Genomic DNA, 25,117 nt, shown 5'->3' with positions numbered 1-25,117 from the left:
TCTCACACATACTCAAATGTAGATCATAAAAACCATTATTAAAAACACCTGTAATTAAAAAATATTAGAAATACGTTGCTGTAATTCGAAAATAATTGTATAAAATTTTTACTCCTACATACTCCTAAATAGCTGTGAACACAATAAGCTATAAAGCATAACAGTTTTGTCTAATATCATGTCAAGGTAAACTTGTAATATTTATTTAACTAATTTGTATTTAATTTACGATTATATTTTAGAAGATAATAAAATATTTTAAATAATCAAAATATGATATAAATAATTACTGAATCACTCATTTATTAGAATTTATTATGATGCAATAAAAAATTATAGACTTTTATTTTATTTTAATTATATAAATATACAATACTTACATAATGATTTTTACATCTACGTAATAAAAACTGTAGATTTCTGTTTAAATATGAAACCTAGACTATTTGATGAATGAATCCTAGAATATTTTTATTTCTAAATCCAAAACTGTACTTTATTTTTAATGACTGATAAAATATAGTATTTGAAGGTTAGACAGAAGAAAATATGTTTGATATTCTGCAGCTTATGATGCAGTTTTACGTTAAAATCATATAATCATCCTTAAAAATATTACAATTCTTCTTTTTTCTTTTCCTATCGGTTTCATTGACATATGAATTTAAGAAACATTTTGGTAATAACAATGTATTTTATTTCTTTTTTTTTTTTGTTTAAAAGATGTTCTATAAAAATATAGTAATAATTGTTATCATCTAGGCAGCATACTCTAAGATCTTAGCCTATCCAAAAGGACATATTGAAAAAATATATGTTTTCTATAACTGTCAAGTGTCATTTAGATATAAGTCACAATATTTCTTATTTTTTAGTTATCAATTACTCAAACAGTAGTTATTTAAAAGTGGGAATGATTCAGTTTTTTTTATAACTGTTATATCAAAGTAGTCCTTTTGTTATATCAAACTTTTGTTATATCAAAGTAACAACTTTTTAATCCATACTCATAAAAGTTAATTTCGATACCTTATTGGACACAAAAAATTATAAATATGACTTGGACGGTGCGATCTTGGCTCTTTATTCAAAGAGGGTTGAAAATATCTAGAAATATGTGTTCTTTGCCTTATAAAGCCGATTTAGAAGTTTTCCAAGATCAACAACAAGTCGCAAAAAATGTTAACAAAGACTTGTCTGACATAACACCTTACTTTCCAGTATCATTTAATCTTGCTGCATATGTAAATCAATCCGAAACGTTACAAAATCTTATAAATCTTAACGTTAACCTTAGTAAAATTGAAAAAAAGCCTCACCTAGTTTACAAAATATTAAAATTGGATTTTGAGAGAGATATAAAGAAGTCCATCCTCTTCTTAAAAGATTATGTAGAAGTTGAAAAATTGGGAGATTTTATAACCAAAAATCCATTAATATTATGTGAACCATTAGATGACTTGGAAGTTAGAATAAACTATTTGAAGTCCAAAAAGTTTAATGATATTCAATTAAGGGAAATTATCACAAGAAATCCATTTTGGTTGATGTATAGGTAAGCAGAATAAGGAGTTATGGAAAGATTAAATTGAGTTTATAAAGTTCTATATTAATTTATCAATATATTGCAAATATGTGACCTGTTGCAGCACACTGCGAATAGACAAACGACTTGGTTTTTTTCAACAAAAATTTAGTTTATGTGGCAATGAGGTTAGAGAACTAGCAACAATGGCACCCAAAATAATAACATACAACCTCCACCATATAAACACAAATAACTTTGTGGTCAAAGAGGAACTTGGATTTAGTGATGAAGAAATAAAACAATTAATATTAAGTAAACCAAAGATATGGATGATAAGTAAGTTTTAATACAATTAAAAATATAATTGTATGTCATTATAAATCATTGCTAATATAACAATAATTAATATTATTATAAAAATTCCATTTATTTTGAAATATTTTCTTATGTAAACAATTTGAATCAAGAACACATGATACAAAATAATAATCTTATAAATTTACATAGATTATAAAAACAATGTGCAATTTAAGCAGTGTTTAAACATTTTTTTTTTTTTGTATTTTAATTAGAAATAGATAATTATTTTATAACCTTCATTTTTCATTAAGCAAATTTTTGCATATGTGCTAAATTATAAATTCATTTAACTTTTGTTGCAGATCAAAAAGCACTGGTACAAAGATTCCAGTACATTCACAATGAAATGCAAATTCCTCATAATACAATACTGCAACAACCAGGAATATTGTTGTGCAGAAATTTTATAATTAAACAGAGGCACAGCTTTTTAAAAAGTTTAGGAAGAGCTCAATATGATCCTACCAAAGAAAATTATGTTCCCATACTGGCATTGTTTAAGGGCACAGATTTAGAATTTTGCAAGGACTATGCAAAATGTACGATAGATGTTTATAACACATTTTTAAAAACATTGTAATTGAAAAGTTAACCGGCTTTACCAAGGACAACTTTGTTTTGAAATGCATTAAGTGAATGATACAGTAGGGTATCAAAAATTCCAGCAACAGTGAACACTCCACCTACAATTGCACAGACATTTGTGGCAAAGTGGCCTATAGACCTGTAATGTTAAAAATTATTTAATAACTATCCACAGAAGTATCACAGTCCCTTTATCATTTTTATAATACAAACCTTCCTTTTGCTGTATATTTAACCATGAGTGGTGACAATTCATAACTAAAGAATGCACCCGGCATTCCGGATTCAACATTTATATTGGATACTGACTTCTGATGTCTTGTCACTGAAAACTGATTAGTATGTAAAATGGTACCATCCAGTTTTACATACATTGTTGGAACTATTTTTAAATAATACTGAAACATAACAGCACCTGTAACAATGTCAAGAACATTTTAGTACTTCTTTTAACAACAAAGCCAAGCAAAACAATTAACTCAAAATTAAGTCATCAAATGAAATAGTCTTTAAATTATATGAAATCAAAGTATTCTTTATTTAAATAAATATTTACAAAGAACTGTAGAACCACATATCTGTGTAGATGCTATTGCAGGCTTGAAATGTTGTTCTTTTGAATGATTACAGAGTTTAGCAATGATAATGAAAACCACATTGCATTCATATCAATTAACTCCATCCTGCACATTCTGGTCTAACCAATATTCTGAGATACTTATGTGCTAAACTTTAGTAAATAAAGGATGTAGTTTACAGCTTAATTATCCATGGATATTTTACGGCTTTCATAATAAAAATCCTACGGTGATCTCTATTGCAATTTATTCACTACAATCTGACAAAAAGATACCATATATGATAATATTATGGAAATAGCTTTAACAAGCTTATTCAAACTTTTAAAATATGTTGAGTGGCAATCATAAAAGACATGTGAATATTATACATAACAATATTGATGAATCTGATGTTTGTTATTATTATTAATAAAAGATCTTTACTCGGGTCTCAAAAATTTATATGTAGGAATTCTATATACTTATATAATAAAACATGTGCTCTAAAATTTAGCAATATATCTCTTCTTTTTTCCAGTTCACTCCCTAATATCCTAATATTTATATCTGTATTATGTGTGTATTTATTTTTCGATTTTTATATAATTGCATGACATAACAAGACAGCTTGTAAGTTTATCGTGTTTATTTATTTACCCATTTGCTTTCTATTCTTGTACAATCGAGTTTATGTAAAAAAAAATCATTATTAATTCCGTTAACTATTAATGTTACGTAGACATTATAATTTTAAAAAAATCAATAAACTAAATCGATGTATGAAAATAACTGGAACTGTAAAAGAAAATAAAAAACAAACTTTAAACAATAAAATTTAAAGGCCAATAATAATCAATATCCGGAGATCATGTTAATTGTTAACAGTACGTATTTAAAATTCTACGTAGATATTCATCCTAATATGGTAAAAAATATTTTTTTCATTTTCTGTATACAAAAAAAAAATTGCTCATTAATGCGCACATCATATAGTTCTTAATTTTAGGCTATAATTAGTAATTTCCGAAATAGAAGCTAGATTTTACGATGATAATTTCAAGTTTTCATCATTCTGAATCAATAATATATAATTGTCTATGGCTTGAATATATACGACTGTCAGATTTGACGTACAAAAAAGGAATATTTAAAGAATGATAAACTTTTTGTCAAAGTTGCTTCATTATCTTTTTTGAAATAGGGTTACTTGTTTTATTATAACAATGCCTGTGCCGGGTGGTATGTACCAGAATCAAGGCCCTACTTGCTTTGACAAAATGAAAATGGGATTCATGATAGGTTTTTGCGTTGGAATGGCAAGTGGAGGCCTCTTCGGCGGATTCACTGCATTGAGGTTAGTGGATATTTATCCAATATATTGGTGTTTGAAATATAGAATTTCTTTAAAACCAATATTCATTAAATTCTCAGATATGGTGCAAGAGGGCGCGAACTTGTGCATTCGGTTGGAAAAGTGATGCTTCAAGGTGGAGGAACATTTGGCACATTTATGGCCATTGGAACTGGCATCCGATGCTAATATTACACACACTAAAATTTAGGAATTTCAAAACTCAACTTGTATATAATTTGAAGTAGATATTTTATCCATAATTTAATTAATAAAGTTTGGTTATAAGTTATTATTTCTGTCTTTCTATCATTTAATATGTATGTGATGCAGTTTCCAAATTCTTTTCTATTTTGAAGTTTAAGTGTTAACAAAATAATTATATATAATTATTAATTATTTTGTTAGTAAGTATAAGTTCAATAGAAGTATAATTAATAATTGAGCATAAATAAGTTCAATTGTTTTAATCAAAAATAATGCTAAGGATAAAATTAAAATAAATTTTCCTCTTAATTTATATCTTCTCTAATTATATAAGAAACCTAAGAATTGTTTGTACAAATCATTATATTTATAACAAAGTACTATTTTAAAAAACACTAACTAATTTCATCACATTTACCGAAAGGACTATGTAGAAATTCAGGTGTTTTATGCTTATGGCATTTCACTTGAATACAATAGGTACAAAATTGATATATAAATTTTTCCACTATAAAAGTGAAAATAATATTTTCTTTTAAATAAATTTACATCATATTATGTTAACATTTTTATCATGTTACTTAAATTTATTGTTTTATTTCTATACAACTTAGTCACTTTTTTAAACATTACAGGTAGTAGATTACTATTAAATTTTATCAAAATTAATAAGGGAAATACTTTTTATAAAATAAGAAAAATCTTACCTTCTTTGGCTAAACCTGTTATTCCATCCAAGGGAGCTGTATTTGCACTTTCAATGTCTGAACCAAATGATAGGTGCCTTATAATATGGGTAGTGTTAAAAACTGATGAAGAGAATGGCTGGACATCATGTACATGCACATGATTGATTGTGAAACTTTTACCTGGTGCTATGTGGAAACTTCCTCCTACCTAAAAGTTCAAACATACATCAATATTGCACCAGCAAAAACATTTGTTTTATTGGTATGCCACTACTGCGGTCTATAAAGAAAACGGGAGATTAAGTTATTTATTTATCTTCTTTATACACATACTAATGTTGCTCTAAACTCTGAAGGCAAGGTTATTGCTAAGATGCATTCTCTACAAGCTTACCTTAGAGATGTAGAAGAAAACAAGCAGAGATATGTAGGATAATATTGATAAAAGTAAATAATTGCAACATTAGATTAAATTACAAAAGAGGGGATGATGAACATTAACATTCATGATTTTTTTTACTTTACTTTACTTACTGCTTTACTTAATATTAGAGTTAAGAATATATTTTGGCAGAGAATTACATGTAGGCTTTGTTAAATTGTTTCAGTTTCAGTTGGAATTATTAAACTTACATGATAATTATTTAATATACTTTGTATAAAGTACTACAAAGATTTTTAAGTTAAGAGCTAATTTTAAAAAATAATTTTTACTATTACCCTATTTACTTCCATATAACCATAGATCTGACATCCTTCTTTGAGAGCTAGATTAGTTCTTTCTAATGAATCATCATCCTTACATTGTTCTACAGTTGCTAGATCTGGCAGAGCCCATCGTCTTAATCTATATGCTTCTTTAACATCTTCGCAAGTATTACAACATCTGTACAAAAGTTGATTATCATATCAAGAATATATATATATATATATATATTCTTGATATGATAATCAATATATATATATATATATATTCATATTTTTAAATATATATATACACATATATATATATATATATATATATATATATATTATTATTTTTTTCATTAATACAATAAGACTGTAATTAGTACAATAGGAATAATGTTTTAACAGTACATATATTTTTTTTTTATTTTGCTTTCTTTTTTTATTATAACTTCTATATATTAGAACTGGTAGGTAATAGTTTATTATTAAATATAAGTTTAGGCCTATACATAGTATTTGGTATAAATTTCTATTTTATTATTAAATTAAAAACAAATCTTACTGTGAATCATTAAATGCTGCTCCATAACAACTCCCACATGTAACTATGGCTATTTCTGAACTATTTTGTTTAACCTTAAAAAATACAAATTTTATAAAAATATTGTTACAATTTTGATAAGTTCTATATTAAATTCTTACTGTTGATGAAAGGGATATGTCCTCCTTTATTGGTTCTTTTATAGGAACACCATCCAAATCTAATCTTCTTTTGTGTACATTGTGGTCCATCTGCAGATGCTGTTCACCTGATGAGTCCATAGCATCCAATACCAAATCTAAATTAGAAATTTAATTTATTATTTTATTTTTGAAATTTTTAATAGTAAGACCCAAATATACCTACAATCACAGGATATCCTGGGAACAACAATATCGAAATTAATCCTTAATTTATGACCTCTTGAGGTGTCCACAAATAGCTCTTCTGATATATTAGGAGACATATACGTGTGCAACTCCAAAACTATCAGTAAAATCATTACAAACGCACCCGTGACTGTAACTAAAGAAGTTTCATAGTATTATACAAACTCTTTTCAGTAAAAACAAAATTATTAAAAAAATAAATATAGTTACTTATTGCACCAGTCGCTGTTTTAACTCTAAAATCTTCTAATGTTTTAGCATACGCATCCAATTGTTTAAATTTACCAATTATTTGAGAAGCCATATTATTAAAACCTCACTAAGCCAAACTTAAAGAATTCACAAACGATTATACAAACAATTGCTTTAATAGTAAATAAAATTAAACGAAACTTTTGATCGGCTATTCGAAAATTAAACAGCTGTTGTGCTGTCAAACTGTCATTGGTTCAAAGGGTTTAACAATGGTGAACAATTATAATTTAAGGATCTCTCTTCAAAATAATTTTTAGTAATAATTTTTCATTCTTAAATATTTTTTCATTTGAAACATAATAAACACAAAAATAAACTGTGATTGGACATAAAATTTCATTTATCGTTTTAAATATCTTTATTAAGCAATAAATGAAAATTACAATTTATTATAAACAACACAATTACATAATAACATTCAGCTGGATTAAAATTACATTTATACAGTGTACTGTTCATTTATAATAATTCATTTATACAAATAAAACTGGACTACATTTTATAGATTTTATTATTCCGAGTTAGAGGAGAGTTCTGAAACGGGTTGATAATTGCTTGAAAAGATGATCGACAAAATTCCTTCAAAATGATAGGCTGACTGTATAAATTATTTTTAAGTTATGTAATATTCCAACATACATGAGCAACATTAAACCTTATAGTTTCTTATTTTCTAATTCTTCACCAATGACAATACATGAGGCGATCGTACATAATACTTGCATTATTCCTTTTATATTTTTAATTAACTTTCCAATTGAGATTGTGTTTACTACTACGAAGTTTTCGTAAGTATATTTCTTTTAACAAAAGAAAATTGCTTCTAGATATAAACAATTTCTCAAAATACAATTCTCACACTTCTATGTTATTTAAAACATAAGAGTTATAACATTGTACTAGTGGCAGATAATAATAAGCAGCTTTAGGTAATAATAAGCATAAAGAAAAATCATAAGAATTAAAAATATGTATACTCTACTTACCCATAATTAATGTGAAATAAAAATAGAATCTGAACGTTACAAGTTTTCAATAATTTCATAAACTTTACAAACGTGGAGCAAGAATGAATTAAAATAAACATTTGAAATTTATATCAAGCTAATTTATAATAGTAATATTACGTTTTACTGTTTACTTTTTTTTATAAAATTTATCAAATATAACAATAACAAGAAAAAATAAGGTATTTTTTTCTTAGTTTAAGAGTTAGCCAGAAGTTGAATAGTTTAAAGAAATATAGCAGGTAAAGCTAATTTTAACATAATTTAATAAAATTTTATTTTAAAACACTATTTAAATTTTAAATTCAGAACACATGCATTCATAATTAGCTTCAAATAATGCCACATCACTTTTAAAATTTTAGACATAGGCAACTTATAAACTTCAGACTTCCGAATGTGTAAATGATACACAAAATTAATTATTCTCAATATTTAAGCTGATTATATTTCATAAAAGAAGCAGCGCAATAATTAAAGCAATAAGGGACAAAAATAGATAGTGACAATTTTGATGAACCCTGTATTCAACTTTAATATTCCTAAGAACTATCTAGAATGATTAACACACTTAGTAAGGAAATTATTTCAAACGTATAATAACTAATAGACATTAGTATTCCTATTCTCAGTTTTAAAATCGATAAAACTAATAATTTAAAGCAACGAAATATAGATATGTAATCCGCCTAAATAATCTTAATCTTTTTCTTTGGAACGCGTACTCAGCTTTTGAAAGTAGAGCAATTGTCACTTGTCAATTTGTCACTGTCGATTTAATGTGGTTACGTTTTTCTTTCCAGCTTGAGCCTTATAGTGCAGTCTTATTATATATGTAAGTGCGGGGGTGATTGTACCGATTCCTATGTTAACCCTGTAACAAATATTTTATATTTCATCTGATCCTTTCAATTTCGAGATAAAATTGTGTTTTTAATTAAAAGGTAATTTTTTTTCGTCGTACTCCAGATGCCTGGTGTAGTTTTGCCACAGGCACAAAATTCATTTCACGTAAAACATACTTTCACTTCATACTTTTAATACCATATGGACTACTATGTCTTCATATTTTATCACAATTAAGATTCCCACGTATTTAGTTTTCTTTTTTAATAACTTTTCTATCTTATGAATATTAACATTCCAACATACATTTAACCTTTAAGTTCTAAGTCAAACCTTTCACTTATATCAGATAAATAGAAACAAAAGTCACAATATATGTACTTAATAAAATAAACAAACTTATTTATATCAAAGAAATTATTGATTTTCATAATATTAACTATAAACTATTAAAAATAAAGAGTTAATTTTTTTATACAAATATAAAAAAGATTTGTTTAAATACTTATGGCTTTTTCTATCCCTTAAAATTTAATATTGTTACTTAATATTATTTAATTTTTTCTTATAAAATGTAAAGAAATGCTAACACTTTGTTTCTAACATATGGAGCATGATGTAACACAAAGCAATGACACATTCTATATAATTACTAATACATAATTAACTGAGTTTATTTTTATTTAAATATTATTGAATGTTTCATCTTAATTAATGCGGTGAATATTTCTTGCAGATATCACAATGAATAACAACATGAGCGGGAGTGAAATTAGAAAAACCTTCATTGATTTTTTTATTAATAAAGGGCATAAGTATGTCCATTCTTCATCCACAATTCCTTTAGATGATCCTACTTTGCTATTTGCAAATGCTGGCATGAATCAATTTAAACCCATTTTCTTAGGTTCAGTTGATCCAAACTCTGATATGGCTCAGTATGTGAGAGTTGTTAATACCCAAAAGTGTATAAGAGCAGGAGGAAAACATAATGATTTGGATGATGTTGGAAAAGATGTCTACCATCATACATTTTTTGAAATGTTGGGAAATTGGTCCTTTGGTGACTACTTTAAAAAAGAAATCTGTAGCTGGGCTTGGGAGCTGCTCACTGAAGTATATAAACTACCCGCTGATCGTTTATACATAACATACTTTGGAGGAGACAAAGCTTCTGGACTTGAACCTGATTTAGAATGTAAGAATATATGGTTGAGTTTAGGTGTTCCTGAATCACACATCCTACCAGGAAGTATGAAAGACAACTTTTGGGAAATGGGTGAAACGGGCCCTTGTGGGCCATGCTCTGAACTACATTATGATAGAATAGGAGGAAGGGATGCTGCACATCTTGTAAATATGGATGATCCTGATGTCCTTGAAATTTGGAATTTGGTATTTATTCAATTTAATAGGGAATCAGATGGATCACTTAAGTTACTACCAAAAAAACACATTGATTGTGGCTTAGGATTAGAAAGATTGGTTTCTGTGATTCAAAATAAGAAGGCTAATTATGACACTGATTTCTTTATGCCAATATTTAAGGCCATTGAAAATGGCACTAAGGTAAGACCTTATACTGGTCATGTTGGTGCAGAAGACACAGATGGTATTGATATGGCATACAGGGTATTAGCTGACCATGCCCGTACATTGACTATTGCCTTGGCAGATGGAGGTTACCCAGATAATACAGGAAGAGGGTATGTTTTACGAAGAATTTTGAGAAGAGCAGTTCGTTTCGCTTCAGAAAAACTAAATGCTAAACCAGGTTTCTTCAGCTCATTAGTAAACACTGTTGTAGAATTATTGGGTGATGTATTTCCTGAAATTAAAAAGGATCCCGAGTCTATTATTCAAATTATAAATGAGGAAGAAATTCAATTTCTAAAAACTCTTACAAGAGGCCGAAATCTACTAAACAGAACTATTGAAAAATTAGGCGATTCTAAAATTATACCAGGTGACGTTGCTTGGCGAATGTATGATACCTACGGCTTCCCTATCGATTTGACTCAGCTCATGTGTGAAGAGAAGGGCTTAAATATTGATATGGATGCTTATGAAAAGGCGAAAAAAGAATCCCAACTGTCATCACAAGGTAAAACTGCTGGACAAGAAGATTTGCTGGCTCTAGACATTCACGCCATAAGCCATTTACAAGAGACAGGTGTTAACACAACAGACGATTCACCAAAATACAATTATACACCATCCTCGACAGATAAAGATGCTGAATATAAATTTGCTCCATGTGAAGGTGTTATCACAGCGCTGCGCAGAAATAAACAATTTGTAGATGAAGTAAGTTCTGGTCAAGAATGTGGTATTATACTAGATCGCACAAATTTTTACGCTGAACAAGGAGGTCAAATATTCGACGAGGGTTACATGGTAAAGCTAGACGATGAAAGCGTAGAATTCACAGTTAAAAGCGTTCAAGTTAAGGGAGGATATGTTCTTCACATTGGAAAAGTTGAAGGAACTCTCAAAGTTGGAGATAGAGTTTCTCTCCATATCGACACTGAAAGGAGGAGATTAGTGATGAATAATCATACAGGAACACACATTCTGAACAATGTGCTGAGGAAAGTACTCGGAAATGATTCTGATCAACGTGGATCGCTCGTAATGCCGGACCGTCTGAGATTCGACTTCACAAATAAAGGACCAATGACTGTGAAACAAATTAAAGATGCGGAAGATCAAATTAAGGAAATAATAAACAAAAACAAAGTTGTATATGCTAAACATACCAGCTTAAGTGAAGCTAAAAAAATTAAGGGCTTGCGTGCTATGTTTGATGAACAGTACCCTGATCCAGTAAGAGTGGTTTCAGTTGGAATACCTGTTGAAGATTTGGAAAATAATCCCGATGGATTGTCTGGATTTGAAACTTCCGTTGAATTTTGCGGTGGTTCTCATTTACATCAAACCGGTCATATTGGTGATTACGTTATTGTAAGCGAAGAAGGTATTGCAAAAGGAATTCGGAGAATTGTAGCATTAACAGGTCCCGAGGCTATCAAAGCCTTAAACAAAATGAGTTCTTTAGAAAACGAAGTAAATGCTATTGCAAATTTAATAAAGGAACAGGGTGAAAATGTTAATCAAAAAGAAGTTGTTAAAAATATAGTAGACCTGACTAATGACGTTTCTCATGCTCAAATAGCTTACTGGAAAAAAGAGGAACTAAGAACACTGCTGAAAAATCTAAAAAAACAATTGGACGATAAGGAAAGGGCTGCAAAGGCGATGACAGCTAATATCGTCATAGAAAAGGCTAAAGAATTGTGTTTAAAAGATGAAAATGCTACGGTTATTGTTGAAGAATTAAAGGCTTACAATAACACTAAGGCCCTGGATGGTGCTTTGAAACAAGTCAAACAGATGTTACCGAACACCGCTGCTATGTTTTTCTCCGTTGACGACGATTCAAATAAAATCTTCTGTCTAGCTGCTGTGCCTAAGATTTTAAATGAAAAAGGTTTATTGGCGTCTGAATGGGTCCAATCAGTCGTGCCTGTGATGGGAGGTAAAGGTGGGGGAAAGGCTGAATCCGCTCAGGCTTCTGGAAACAGTCCTAATAAACTACAGGATGCAATTAAAATTGGTCGTGATTTTGCTAATTCCAAACTGTCGTAAAGATGTAAGATAATATCAAATATATGACCGGATATTGCTCGCGTCGGGTTACTAAAACAATTATTTAAGCACCAATTGCATTTTAATAATATATCTGATATTAAAAACATTATTGTTTCATTGTATATAATACCATCCCTTAGTAACAAATGCAAAAAAAGAAAAATTTGACTAGTTATTACGTTTTTCACAAACTAGAGATTACTCGGCTCTCGCCGGACTCTATTGCTTTATATTGACCAATGACGCATTCATATTATCTATCTATTGGAATATCTTCAATAACCTTTAATTTTTTATAATAATCTTGTGATTCTATTGATCTTAATAAATAAATCACCGAAGTCCTTAAATTGCAATCTATAATATATCCGGTACTTGAAATTTTCAATCGATAAATATTTACTAGAATGTGGTCTACGTTTTAGTAAATATATATCGATTGAAAAAAGTTAAAGATTTTTTCATTATTTTTATAGCCTTGTTAATTAATTATTCTTCATATATTTTCATTTATATAACATGACTACTCGCTGTTTTGGGACGTTTTCTTAGTGTTTTGTACAGATTAAAAAAAAAAACTTGTTTCAATCTTGTTACTTTGGTTACTACCATCTGAATTTTCGTAACAATTATTTTGTATCCTCTTATATGCAAAATCAAAATTTATGCTCACTATTTTGTCAACTATTAATATCCTATTATTATTTCCATTTTGCAATCATTGAATTAAGTTTATAATTAGTTAGAGGCCCCTTAAACCTATACCTGGGTCGCAAGTCCCAGGCACTGTTGAAGCTCCTCTCCCTGGAACGCGATAGATCCGGCACCCGTACGGTGAATCCATGGAATGCTAAGAGGAGGTTTCATCCCTTTGAATGTGCTCAATGGTCAATTGACTTGTGCACAAACAACTAAACAATTTTTTGAATATTGCAATTAGAATATCGTTAATTTTAATAAATTTTAATTTATAAAAATAATGAAATGCTGATTAAAGTAGACAAAATCGAAAAGTATGTACAGTATTACTAGTGGTACTTCAACAGATTATTAAATTCTAGTTATTACGTTCAATATTAAGGGAATTGTTAAATTTACCCAGATACATTTCGTTCAATCGTAAATGTTTTTACTATAATGATAAAATGAAAAGGATATTTATGTGAAAATAAAAAAATACTTGCATTTTAATCTTTTTTATTGAACTTTATAGAAGAACTTTTAAATATAGTTCAAACAAAATATATCTTATATAACTGACATAGTACACTAAATATATCTACATAATAAAATTATTGTTTAAACAAATATTCATAAAATTTTTTGGTTGGTCTTTTTCATGACGGCACCGTATCATTCAATGATGCCATATATTAGTTGGTGCATTAAAATAACATAATAATAATTTACAATATTCTACTATAACTAATAGCAAACCTATTCACTCCTGACCGAAGCCTTCTGTTTCTTCAATTGCATAATTTAATTTCTCACATAATTGTTCATAGCTCTTGTAGGGCGGTAAATCTAGACGGTTGAAGCAAGTGTGCGATCGCGGCAACCAAGTGTCCTTACCGACCTTAAAAATAAAAAAAAAAACATTATTATTCTGGACTTAATCGTATTAAAAAACTTTAGAATAATGATTTATTCCATTGTTATGTATAACAAAATATACACACACACATGCATATATGTATATATATTAACATTCCGAACCTTTTCTATACAGAATCTCTGTGGTCCATTAGAGCCCATGAGTTCAGCGAACCCGCCCACAGGCACCCGACATGTTCCAGTCACGAACTGAAGGAGCCTAGCGCGTTTCTCATTATCCATTTGTCTTACAAACTGAAAAATATACAAAATTTTATCAAATTAAATATCTATGTATATGTGTTGAGACGTTATCAGCATTTAAATAAATAAAATATAGTTAATTATCTATAATTTACCAAGGAGTTTTAATGAAATTACAAGCTTTGTTAAATAATTTTCGCATGTCAATTTTCTTTTACAAGTCTGATAAAAATCGTTTAGTAATTGTTGATTGATATGTAACAATTATTCACACATGTATCTAAATAAATCCTTCCCGTCATAGTTCCGCTTTTATAATACGCGGATGAATCAGATAATACAAATACATTAAACACATTAGAACTACTCTGACATTATTTATAAAAATATATTCAGGTAATTATTTTATTAATATGTCATTTTATTTCAAACTTAATGTTTACATATCTCACACCCATACAAGTGCCTATTCGTTTATTGAAGAAAAAGGTCATAACAACTTCAGATTTGACGTTTATACCAGATGTTCTACTTTTTACAAGGCTTACTACCTTTACCTTGACCTGTTCTTAACAATTACATCATAAATCTAATTTAGTTAGAAACAATATAGTATAGTAAATCTATATGAAGTCCATACTAACATAATCTTAACACTTATATTAATAAGGCATAATGAAAAAAATCTTTGATAATTAAAATAGTATGAGTAGTTATAGGGTGATAGACGGACAAACGTCTATACATCCTAACAGAATTGAATGAGCTCATACCTGCCAAAACCAGACGACCTGCTTGCTGGTTCTCGTGTAATGCCTGTAGATGGTGTTCCGCTGCCAATCATCTACATCAACCTCCTGCATCCCGCACAGCATCAGTTCCAGCTCACGCTCATCAAAATATTTCAGCCACTCAAGTGGTACTACCTGCGTCATAATTGAAAAGCTTGCTATGTAATTTTTAGTTAAAAAAATAAATAAAACTTAAGTAAAGCTTGTATTTATAACATACCTCGTTGAATCCGTCCAGAAAAGCATTAGTTTGTTCTTCAATTCCTCTGGTCATTCTCCATTGTGTAACTAATTGTAAATATTGCTCTTTGTTCCCCTGTAATGAGAAAATTAATTGTTTTATACAAAAACATTTTATTACATTTTTCTTTTTGGCAAGTCAAAAAACATTTTACTATTTTGTTTTTATTTTTATTTATTTATTTTTCTATTTGCTTGTAGATTTTTTTTTCACTGTCATTTAACATGTGACGTGCAATATATAATAATATAATACTTTTTTGTATTAGTTCACCATTGAAATAGTGAATGATATTACAAATTAATATAAATTACAAGAACCGTCTACTTACTTCAGTCACTCGTTCCTTGTCACCCGAAGGTTTTAATTCATGATGTATAACTTGACCCAAAACTTCGAAATCTACACTAAACCACATTTCAAGGCCACATTCATCAATATTGTTGTCCTTTATCCAAACCAATGAGTTGTAGAATTCCGGATCAATTGATTCAATGTCTTTCATTGTCAACTTCTTATTCAACATTCTCTTATAGAAGGGCATTGTGAAACCAGAATAAATAAATCTACCATGATAGAGTGCCATTGCTATGAATCTTCCAATAAACTTAAAGTAGAGCAAATGATCGGGGTTCACATAACTGGCTGGATTTATCTGAAGGCTATAGTTGTTTTTATTTGCATATTCAAACAGACAGTACATGGGGTTGAGAACCTCATGCGACAATAAAAAGAACCACTCTCGACTGACGCCACCATAGTCGAGACCTTCTTCACCTCGGAATATAATATAAAGTCTTCTTCTCAGTTCATACGCTGGTAGTCTCATAATCTGCAAAATATTTAAACAAGTATTATTGTAAATATTATGTATTCGCGAATCTTAAAGCGCGTTGTGATGATAGAGCTTACGGTTCCTTGGGAAACCAACATCCCCAAAGACCATACCATCAAGGTCAACAAATATTACGAGCTCACAAACGAACTCACTCGAAATAGGTTCGTCGTGGATTTATACGCGGTAGAAGTGGGAGCGAGAGGTATAACGGCTAAATCTCTCTACAACCTGCTAAAAGACTTGGGCCTGTCCAGAACTCACATCAATTCGTTCTTGGAACGTACTTCGAAGGCAGCCCTAGTAGGTTCTTTTCAAATATGGTTAGGTAGGGAGAGGAGCTTGGACAGTGGAGGTGAGCGTTTAACGCGCGTTAGTTAGGGGCCCCTTAAACCTACACCTGGGTCGCAAGTCCCAGGCACTGTTGAAGCTCCACTCCCTGCAACGCAATGGACCCGGCACCCGCACGGTGAATCCATTGAATGCTAAGAGGTTTCGTCTCATTTAAAACGACTGCCCGGAGAGTCGGGCTGACGCTGGAAAGACAGTTGACGCTGGAAAGACAGATGGCGCTGGAAAGACAGATGACTGCTGGAAAGACAGCCGAGGGTAACGGCCTAGCAAGCCCAGCCCGGGATTTACGAAGCTAAAAGTCCTATTAAGAAAAATACCCCTAGGACAGTCCGAGAGGGGGGGCGAAAGATCTGTCCACCGGTCGATATAAACGGCGAAAACGGCGCGAATACGGATTTGAAATGCCCTACGTGCGGGAAAAATTACAAGAGACGAGCCTGGTACATTAAACATCTAAAAACACATAATGGTGTTGAAGCACGACAATCGTCGGTAAGTTCTTCAACTTTCACTGCGGATAGAGTTGACCCTCATGTATCCCATGGTGAACCATTAACTGGAAACTACCAGGAGTCCATTGACATCCGGACACGTCTTAGCATTCCAAACATGAAACAATCGACTTGGAAAGTTCACGACGACAATTTAGCGGACCTGTTAGAGCATCCGGGCTCGAAGCAGGATTTGAACTCGCGAGTAGAAACTTTCCAAAATACTATTTACGACTACTTTAACGAGCAATATCCACCTCGAAATCATTACGCTCGCAAAAATAAAGACAATTCTTTCAAGATAAAAATGAGGAGGAAAAAACGGGAATTAATAAAAAATCTACGTATAGCCAAAGCCCTAGGCGACAATCACCTTAGTCATCAACTAGCTAGGGCGTTAAGATCAATTCTAAAATTAATTCAAGGAATATCGGCGCAAACCGCAAAAAATCGCGATAATTTTGACCGGGCAAAACAGGAAGTAGATTTTGATAAAAACCCTTTTGAGTATTCGAAAACCATTTTTAAGAAAGAACGCGGACAGCTTCTCTTGACCAATGAACAAATTTACGATCATTTTAAGAGCACATACGAAGTGCCTAAAAGTGTAAGACTCTATGCGGATCCCAACGATCAAAAACCTGGAATTCCTCGTTTCGATTTCCACGGCATCCCTCCAACGCTAGATGAGATAAGTATTCAGATAAAGAAAAAATCGTCTAAATCTGCGCCGGGACCCGATGGTATCCCATATATAGTCTTTAAAAAATGTCCATCGGTTCGTAAACATCTCACATATATATACGATAAAATCTGGTCAAGGAAGCAAATCCCGGAGTGCTTCGGGAAAGCAATTTTTGTCCTCATTCCCAAAAAAGATCGAGTCACAGATCCGAAAGATACTAGACCGATAGCCTTAACAAATACTATATCCAAAATCTTTTTCTCAGTTCTACAAACGAGAATGACGCGATTCATGCTCAGCAACAGGTATTTTAGGCCAAATCACCAGAAAGGGTTTTTACCCGGAATTTCTGGATGCCTAGAACACAACACTTTGCTGTCGGAGAGTTTAAAAGATGCTAGGAAAAGCGAGAGGCAAATTACAGTTTGTTGGATAGACTTAGAGAACGCGTTCGGGTCGATACAACACGAATTGATGCTATTCGCGCTGAGATGGTACAACTTTCCGCCCCTAGTTACCGATATGATCGCGTCGTACTACTCAAAATTAAAGTTTTCTATAACAACTAAAGAAGGCCATTCAAAAACTTTTAGTTACAATGTAGGACTATTTCAAGGTTGCTGTTTGTCTCCAATTGTATTTAATATTGTAATTAACATCTTAGTAGATAAATTAAGCAGCAACGAGAAAAAATGGGGGTATCGGTTCAAGTTTAATAATAAATACACGGAATCCATTTTAGCCTTCGCTGACGATCTCGCAATACTGACACGTAACCCCAAACACTGTCAAGTACTATTAGATGAAGTGGATAGATTCTGTGAGTGGACCGATGGATTGAGGACAAAACCATGTAAATGTCACTGTCTGTGTCTCGGTAGGCGGAGTACAAGATACACCTCATACGATCCGGGATTATCGTTAGGCGGTCAATGCATTTCTACGGTTACAGAAAATGCACCATTTAAATTTCTCGGTCGGAAGATTGATAATATAGGTCGTACTCCATCTTTAGAAGGTATAGTAGATAGCTTTTTAAACGATCTCAACAAGGTAGATAGCCAACAGATCAGTAACGTTAAAAAAGCTTGGATCTACGATAATTACCTAACTTCACGTTTAAATTGGCCTTTCCTCGTTTATGATTTCAATAAAACCCTTCTGTCAAAGTTAGATGCAGGCGTCATAAAGATGTTGAGGTTGTGGCTCGGGCTCGCGCTAACGGCTGATTCATCGGCTTTATTTAGGGATCGCAATAGTTTTGGGATGAGTCTAAAAAGGCCATCGGAGCTCTACAAACACCTGAGATTTTCCAAGAGATACATCCTGGGGAAATCCCAGGATGACGTCGTTACATCGCTCCCAAAAGACAAAGATGCCCCAGAGCTAGAGTCAAGGCTTCAATTCCACAAGCAGTTTATGATAGGAGCGCAAAGTAACAGAGTAGGGTTAGGGTCAAGTAGGAAGGTCCAAGATACGGATATATTGAAGTCTTTTATTCGGCAAGACGAGAATGATAAATATAAGATCCATGCAATAAGTTTAGAAATGCAGAACGAGTGGTTAGACATAGGAGATTTTTGCATCCCATTAGCACTAAAATGGCGCACCTTAATCCATGATTGGTCGCCAGCATTGCTAAAATTCTATCTCAATGCGTTCCAGATGACTCTCCCAGATCAAAGTAATTTAGTGAGATGGGGTAAGGGTACCGAAAAGACTTGCTATATCTGTGGGAAGGCAGTTGGAACTGCTAGGCACTTGTTAGTGGGATGTAAGGTACTCCTCGATAGCGGTCAATACTCGCGTCGTCACGATAGGGTTCTAGAAATCATACGTGAAGCGGTTAGTCTTTCGGTAGCCAGAGCGCAAAAGGAAATAACCACAAACGAGCGATCAGTAGGTTTTGTGAGAGAGGGCACTAGGGCTATAAAAACAAATGTTAAGCCTTACTCCATCCTTAAAGCGGCTACGGATTGGACTATAATGATGGATACGTATGAAAAACAATACAAAATCCCCGAGGATATTTGTGCGTCGGCCTCCAGACCAGACATATTTATGTATTCGCGAATCTTAAAGCGCGTTGTGATGATAGAGCTTACGGTTCCTTGGGAAACCAACATCCCCAAAGACCATACCATCAAGGTCAACAAATATTACGAGCTCACTCGAAATAGGTTCGTCGTGGATTTATACGCGGTAGAAGTGGGAGCGAGAGGTATAACGGCTAAATCTCTCTACAACCTGCTAAAAGACTTGGGCCTGTCCAGAACTCACATCAATTCGTTCTTGGAACGTACTTCGAAGGCAGCCCTAGTAGGTTCTTTTCAAATATGGTTAGGTAGGGAGAGGAGCTTGGACAGTGGAGGTGAGCGTTTAACGCGCGTTAGTTAGGGGCCCCTTAAACCTACACCTGGGTCGCAAGTCCCAGGCACTGTTGAAGCTCCACTCCCTGCAACGCAATGGACCCGGCACCCGCACGGTGAATCCATTGAATGCTAAGAGGTTTCGTCTCTTAAATTAACGAAAGTAAGGCACTTTGGATACAAAATAATAGATATTCATATCACCTGATGATAGGAATCTTCAAACAAAGTCTGTCTAGCCAAAGTAATTTTAATGTGACTTGGTAAAGCATTGCTCTGACAGAGGTATCTAAATTGGCTAAGTTTCCATCTGAAGGATCGTTCGTACGCTCGAGGGACCCCGTAAGCCCCCTGAGGTCCCTTCGGTGCCCCGGGACGAGGATCTTGGAATGTAGTAGTTCTTGTGTTGTGGTCGACGAAATAACGCGTTCCCTCCTCAGTAAATCTGATCTCCCAACCGGGTGGTAACGCCTCTTCTAACGAACTTATCTCTTGACCCTGTTTGAAAACAATTGTAATTAGACACAAATTAAAGTCTTTAAGTAAAAACTAAAAACAAATTTAGGCATATTCTATCGGTCGGAACCATGGAAACCAAAATGGTGTGTATAATGTACCTGTGTGCGTGGATCTTCCCACTGAGTAGTGCGGTTTTTGTGGTTGACGTAGTAGACGCGTCCATCGGGTTGCACACGTCGCTCCCAGCCCGAGGGCAGAGCGCCCAGGGCTTCCTCGGCTGCCGCCACACTGGCTGCCCCCGCCCCCGGACCAACGACCACTCCAGCCCCGGTTGGTACTACTGCGTTGCTGGTACTAGCACCCACCGATGAAGCGCTGCTACTGGCTGCTATAATAAGGACATTATCCAGACAAATAAGACATCTCTTTCTCTGAGAAGCATGATAGTAAACTAACATGCACCTGAATAGGTAACAACTATTTGGAAAGCTGAACTTTCTCCGCAGATATATATCTGTATATATCTATAGGTATACAGACAACAATTACCACTTTATTTTCGACTCATTTTATTGCATTTTATACAAACCGGATATATTTATACATACAAAATTAAATATGCAACAGGATATATATTTTAAATGCAATAATTTAAATATTTTTTAAAATATGCAATATATAGCGATTTAAACATAGGATTGTTGTTGAGGATCGATAAAGGTAAAATATATGGAGATATATCTATCAAACTTAGGCAATAAAAATTGAACTTGTAAGATTTAGTGTAACTATTTTAAAATAAGTAAAATAAAATATTGCCCGAAAAACGGCAGTCGTAACCGAATGCTATTTTTTATCTTACAAATATACTTGAACAAAAAACTTTTTATTCGTAACGCAAGATGGCGTTGCAGGTTCATAAGCACGAATATAAGACTAATTCCCAAACAAATAAATATTAATCCGGATATTCTAATCAGATAAAAGTATTTGTATGATAAAATATTGATAACCGAAAAGTTTCAGTACACAGATAAATAACATGACCTCTTTTTGATTTTCACTAACTTAATAAACATCTTAATTAATTTTGATTACAAATTTTATAACTTAATAATATTTTACGTAACACGTTTCGGAGAATTGCCGACTTCAATATTTATTTTGTAGCTTTTTATGTTCAGACCATAAATGTTGTATATTATATTGATGGAAACCAGAATAATACTTCCACGTACTCTTGTTACACGTCTTTTGGGTTTGTTTCTTATTTTTTAACTTTTTACTCGCAGGTATAAAAGGAGGTTTATAGTTTTTTTTTTAAATTTCATTAAACTTAAACAACCACTGTTATCTGATATCTAATGAAAACAGAGATAAAATGTTATGTCAAATGACAATTACATAATAATTTATATTTGTATTGTGTATGCTACACAGGACATGACTTCTCATCTCCGAATGTGGGTGATTAAAAGCTGACGGTAAAATATTCAACCCACAGGACGGGCTTTGTCGTTATAGATAAATGGGATAAAAGTAATACCTGGTATTTGTTCGACATCGTTATCAGCCAGTTGACCGGGCGGGTGCGGGGGCTGCGGCGCGGGGTACAGGAACCGCTGGTTGCCCTGAGCGACCACGTGACGGCGCTCCCCTCGCCAGTGCTGGAACCTCGCCAGGCGCTCCGTGTCCGGCCTCTGCCACGTGGTGGTGCGCGTGTTGTGATCCACGTAATACACGCGGCCGCGAGCGTCACGCCGCACCTCCCAGCCAGGCGGCAACGGCTGAGGGCGCTCCCACGACGTTGAACGTGTATTGTGATCGACATAGTAACTGTGTCAGAAAAAAGATGACTGATTAAAATTGACTTAATAGTATTTAAACTGAAAACAGAAGGTCAATATTTGGATGACCTGATCAACTTTTTATCACCTGTAATAAGATTTTCATATACAATTTTAAGGTGGTCATTGAAATTCAGCAATATTTTCTTTGTTTTAAAGTAAGTTTATAAAGCAGTTAAACATGCAAAATATAATAATGTTAATTCAGTATATCAGTCCTATGTTGATATAAAAATTATATATATAGTTTATTAATAATACCGTCGGCCATAAACGTCGTGTCTCATCTCCCATCCGTGAGGCAGGGGTTCCTCAGGAGCGGCTGAGGGTGTGGCGGCAGGTGGTTGAGAGGGAGGCGGATGTGACACCGGCGTCACGTGAGGAGGCTCAACCTCCTGACGCGAAGGACCTGCGTTACTATCAGCGGTCGTCGGAACCACACCATTACTCAATGGAGGAGGACCCGGAGGTGGCTGTATTACAAATAAAAACAATTAATTATATGCAATTGAACTACAACAATTAATTAAGATACAATAACTATACCCTTAATGGTCTTGGATGTCCCATGGACCTAACAACTTCCAGATTATTCCTTAATCTTATTCTTGCACGTACTCCGTCAGTTAGAGGACTACGGGAATTCAACCTCTCAAAATATTCTGGTGTTTGAGCTAGAACGGCAGGATCTATTCTTAAACCATCAAGTAATAGAGTGAGCTCAGCGGACTTGACTTCTACATGTGGTACATTTTCATTTGATACTGTTTTCATTAAATCTGTAATAACAATAACATGTTATGATGGTATTCAAAACAAAAAGAAGGAAATGTATATGGAATTCATATATTAGAAAGTTTCATACCAATACAAATTTCAACATTTTCACATTTCCCGTTAAAGTATAGCAAAATTTGGAATAGACCTATTCTTTTTTCACCAATAATATGATCTTTTCTAAAACTATGATGGTCCGCCAAACGAAAGAGCATTTGAGACTGAGGTGTTACTAAAACAGTGAAATCTTCCTTCCATTTTGGATGTTGAGTGTTCTTCAAAACCTCTGTCCGTCGTGAAATCTTATCGTCTACTACAACTTGTAAATAAGGATTCGGTTTGAATAATCCTGAATTTCTTATGTTCGCAGACTCAACTGAAATATTGTATACAATAAATTTAGAGGGTATTAGTTATTATTTTAACTTTTTATCAGATAAAGCTGTAAATAAACTAATAGTTGTAATTATTAATAGGGAAAATCTTTAACATGTAAACAAATTTCAACAAAATGTATCATTACAAATTACTTTAATTCAACACAGTTTAATATAATATAATATTATTTCTTTAACTGCATGTTCCAAACAAATCTTGGAATTATTCTTGTTATGGTTGATTCAATGTTGTGGTTACAGTTTTCATAACAGAATCACATTTCATTGCTGCATACTAATTAACAGAATTATAATTGTACATATGTAAAATTATAATTTTAATATTAAAATCCTATATAATATTATATTTAACATATAAACATACATACCTGTAAGACTGAGTTGATGATAATTTGATAAAGTAATAGGTGAAGTCACTGTAGTGGTGTTTTCCGTCATAGTGATGTGACTATTTCATAATGTTTTCTTAGGTATAATTATAATAGCTTTTGCACATTATTTGAAATCTACAACATAGATAATTGAATAAATCACAATCCTTAGGTAGCAATAAAAGATCTATAAGAGCTAAAAAAAAGGTATGACGGATTTTTTTTTTTATCAAAGCAACAATAAGAGATAGCATGCTATAGTGTTATCAATACAGTAAATTTTTAATTGTAAGACTTAAATTTTGCATATTGATAACATTAAACATACTCACAATAACATCCTATCATACATTCCAAATGTAAATATTGTATAGACGTGTTACATATTCAAGATGATATTGACATTTTACTATACATATTATATCTAATTATGTTACTTTCAAGGACAAGTTACAAAAACATTTTAACGAAAAAATGTATTTCAATGAAATGTCTGCTCAATAAATTAGAGTTCCGCTACAAATAATAAAAGATAAGTATGGAAAAAATAGAATTTTAAGTTCAAAAAATTGCTATGGTTTCACTGTGGTAAACTTTCATCTATAATAAATGTAAAAATTACCGCTTTGCAAATTCTTCAGATTATGTCATTATCGTTCTTCCTTATCATACTGATGTCTGAAAGGAAATAGACCAACAATTTACATGCACTTATAGAATGATCGCGTATATCAGCACAACGACTCTGTCTATTACTTCATCATAAAGTGGTACGCACAAAATACTTTAAACAAAACCAAAAAATAAAACTACGTAGTAGATAAACAAAAACAATCTTGAAATTTAACTAGTCACAACTTCAACATTTTTACCACAGATATTTCTTTATAGGACTCAGCCTTCGAGCTTTAATAAGACACTCATACGAAAAGAGTATAGATTACAAACAAATGTTGTTAACACTGACATTACCGTTGTGAAACAGATTAAACTTTATTAACTATTTCAAATGGTCCAAGCATGTTGACAAGAAAGCTATA

The 25,117-nt window shown here is 32.3% G+C and overlaps 5 protein-coding genes across 8 annotated transcripts; 3 read left to right on the top strand and 2 right to left on the bottom strand.

The window, feature by feature from the left end:
• Positions 1–977: 977 nt before the first annotated feature.
• Positions 978–3,672, top strand: LOC116779524 (transcription termination factor 3, mitochondrial). The gene is made up of 3 exons (XM_032673868.2): positions 978–1,555; positions 1,650–1,864; positions 2,191–3,672. Exons 1-3 carry the CDS (start codon positions 1,056–1,058, stop codon positions 2,466–2,468), a joined length of 993 nt encoding a protein of 330 aa, XP_032529759.2. The 5' UTR covers positions 978–1,055; the 3' UTR covers positions 2,469–3,672.
• LOC116779523 (endoplasmic reticulum-Golgi intermediate compartment protein 3) lies at positions 1,693–7,334 on the bottom strand. Its single transcript, XM_032673867.2, has 8 exons — positions 7,111–7,334; positions 6,878–7,036; positions 6,673–6,809; positions 6,533–6,606; positions 6,001–6,166; positions 5,299–5,488; positions 2,687–2,888; positions 1,693–2,612 (listed from the first exon to the last, which is right to left on the bottom strand). Exons 1-8 carry the CDS (start codon positions 7,202–7,204, stop codon positions 2,477–2,479), a joined length of 1,158 nt encoding a protein of 385 aa, XP_032529758.1. The 5' UTR covers positions 7,205–7,334; the 3' UTR covers positions 1,693–2,476.
• On the top strand, positions 4,152–4,679 carry LOC116779525 (reactive oxygen species modulator 1). The gene is made up of 2 exons (XM_032673869.2): positions 4,152–4,387; positions 4,465–4,679. The coding sequence occupies exons 1-2, from the start codon at positions 4,257–4,259 to the stop codon at positions 4,571–4,573; spliced, it is 240 nt and encodes a 79-aa protein (XP_032529760.1). The 5' UTR covers positions 4,152–4,256; the 3' UTR covers positions 4,574–4,679.
• Positions 7,335–8,908: 1,574 nt separating the features above from the next.
• LOC116779479 (alanine--tRNA ligase, cytoplasmic) lies at positions 8,909–12,763 on the top strand. Of its 2 annotated transcripts, none has more exons than XM_032673778.2 (2): positions 8,909–8,997; positions 9,745–12,763. In XM_032673778.2, the coding sequence occupies exon 2, from the start codon at positions 9,753–9,755 to the stop codon at positions 12,654–12,656; it is 2,904 nt and encodes a 967-aa protein (XP_032529669.2). In that variant the 5' UTR covers positions 8,909–8,997; positions 9,745–9,752; the 3' UTR covers positions 12,657–12,763. The 2 variants fall into 2 exon arrangements, with proteins under 2 accessions (XP_032529669.2, XP_032529668.2); XM_032673777.2 differs by having other exon boundaries at positions 8,952–9,106.
• A 1,076-nt stretch (positions 12,764–13,839) lies between these two features.
• On the bottom strand, positions 13,840–25,028 carry LOC116779505 (E3 ubiquitin-protein ligase Su(dx)). Of its 3 annotated transcripts, none has more exons than XM_032673813.2 (14): positions 24,950–25,028; positions 24,700–24,755; positions 24,075–24,212; positions 23,397–23,684; positions 23,078–23,310; positions 22,793–23,004; positions 22,231–22,520; positions 20,843–21,072; positions 20,430–20,723; positions 15,823–16,323; positions 15,471–15,566; positions 15,233–15,385; positions 14,379–14,510; positions 13,840–14,238 (listed from the first exon to the last, which is right to left on the bottom strand). In XM_032673813.2, the coding sequence occupies exons 3-14, from the start codon at positions 24,142–24,144 to the stop codon at positions 14,101–14,103; spliced, it is 2,637 nt and encodes an 878-aa protein (XP_032529704.2). In that variant the 5' UTR covers positions 24,145–24,212; positions 24,700–24,755; positions 24,950–25,028; the 3' UTR covers positions 13,840–14,100. The 3 variants fall into 3 exon arrangements, with proteins under 3 accessions (XP_032529704.2, XP_032529703.2, XP_061378165.1); XM_032673812.2 differs by having other exon boundaries at positions 24,834–25,009; XM_061522181.1 differs by having other exon boundaries at positions 24,856–25,005.
• Between the last annotated feature and the right edge of the window lie 89 nt (positions 25,029–25,117).

Source organism: Danaus plexippus, chromosome 2 (assembly GCF_018135715.1).
Source record: "Danaus plexippus chromosome 2, MEX_DaPlex, whole genome shotgun sequence".
Taxonomy (NCBI): Eukaryota; Metazoa; Arthropoda; class Insecta; order Lepidoptera; family Nymphalidae; genus Danaus; species Danaus plexippus.
The sequence above is the reverse complement of the archived record's forward strand: the minus strand, read 5'-3'. Positions and strand labels throughout refer to the sequence as shown.

Excerpts from the sequence above, each read along its gene's own strand:
- LOC116779524 (XM_032673868.2), top strand. The coding sequence starts at position 1,056 with ATGACTTGGACGGTGCGATCTTGGCTCTTTATTCAAAGAGGGTTGAAA. Across the intron at positions 1,556-1,649 it reads CCATTTTGGTTGATGTATAG|CACACTGCGAATAGACAAAC; the intron begins GTAAGCAGAATA and ends GACCTGTTGCAG. Across the intron at positions 1,865-2,190 it reads ACCAAAGATATGGATGATAA|ATCAAAAAGCACTGGTACAA; the intron begins GTAAGTTTTAAT and ends CTTTTGTTGCAG.
- LOC116779525 (XM_032673869.2), top strand. The coding sequence starts at position 4,257 with ATGCCTGTGCCGGGTGGTATGTACCAGAATCAAGGCCCTACTTGCTTT. Across the intron at positions 4,388-4,464 it reads GGCGGATTCACTGCATTGAG|ATATGGTGCAAGAGGGCGCG; the intron begins GTTAGTGGATAT and ends TTAAATTCTCAG.
- LOC116779523 (XM_032673867.2), bottom strand. The coding sequence starts at position 7,204 with ATGGCTTCTCAAATAATTGGTAAATTTAAACAATTGGATGCGTATGCT. Across the intron at positions 7,037-7,110 it reads AACAGCGACTGGTGCAATAA|TTACAGTCACGGGTGCGTTT; the intron begins GTAACTATATTT and ends AAACTTCTTTAG. Across the intron at positions 6,810-6,877 it reads TCCCAGGATATCCTGTGATT|ATTTGGTATTGGATGCTATG; the intron begins GTAGGTATATTT and ends TTTCTAATTTAG.
- LOC116779479 (XM_032673778.2), top strand. The coding sequence starts at position 9,753 with ATGAATAACAACATGAGCGGGAGTGAAATTAGAAAAACCTTCATTGAT.
- LOC116779505 (XM_032673813.2), bottom strand. The coding sequence starts at position 24,144 with ATGACGGAAAACACCACTACAGTGACTTCACCTATTACTTTATCAAAT. Across the intron at positions 23,685-24,074 it reads TCATCAACTCAGTCTTACAG|TTGAGTCTGCGAACATAAGA; the intron begins GTATGTATGTTT and ends ACAATATTTCAG. Across the intron at positions 23,311-23,396 it reads AAATGTTGAAATTTGTATTG|ATTTAATGAAAACAGTATCA; the intron begins GTATGAAACTTT and ends TTGTTATTACAG.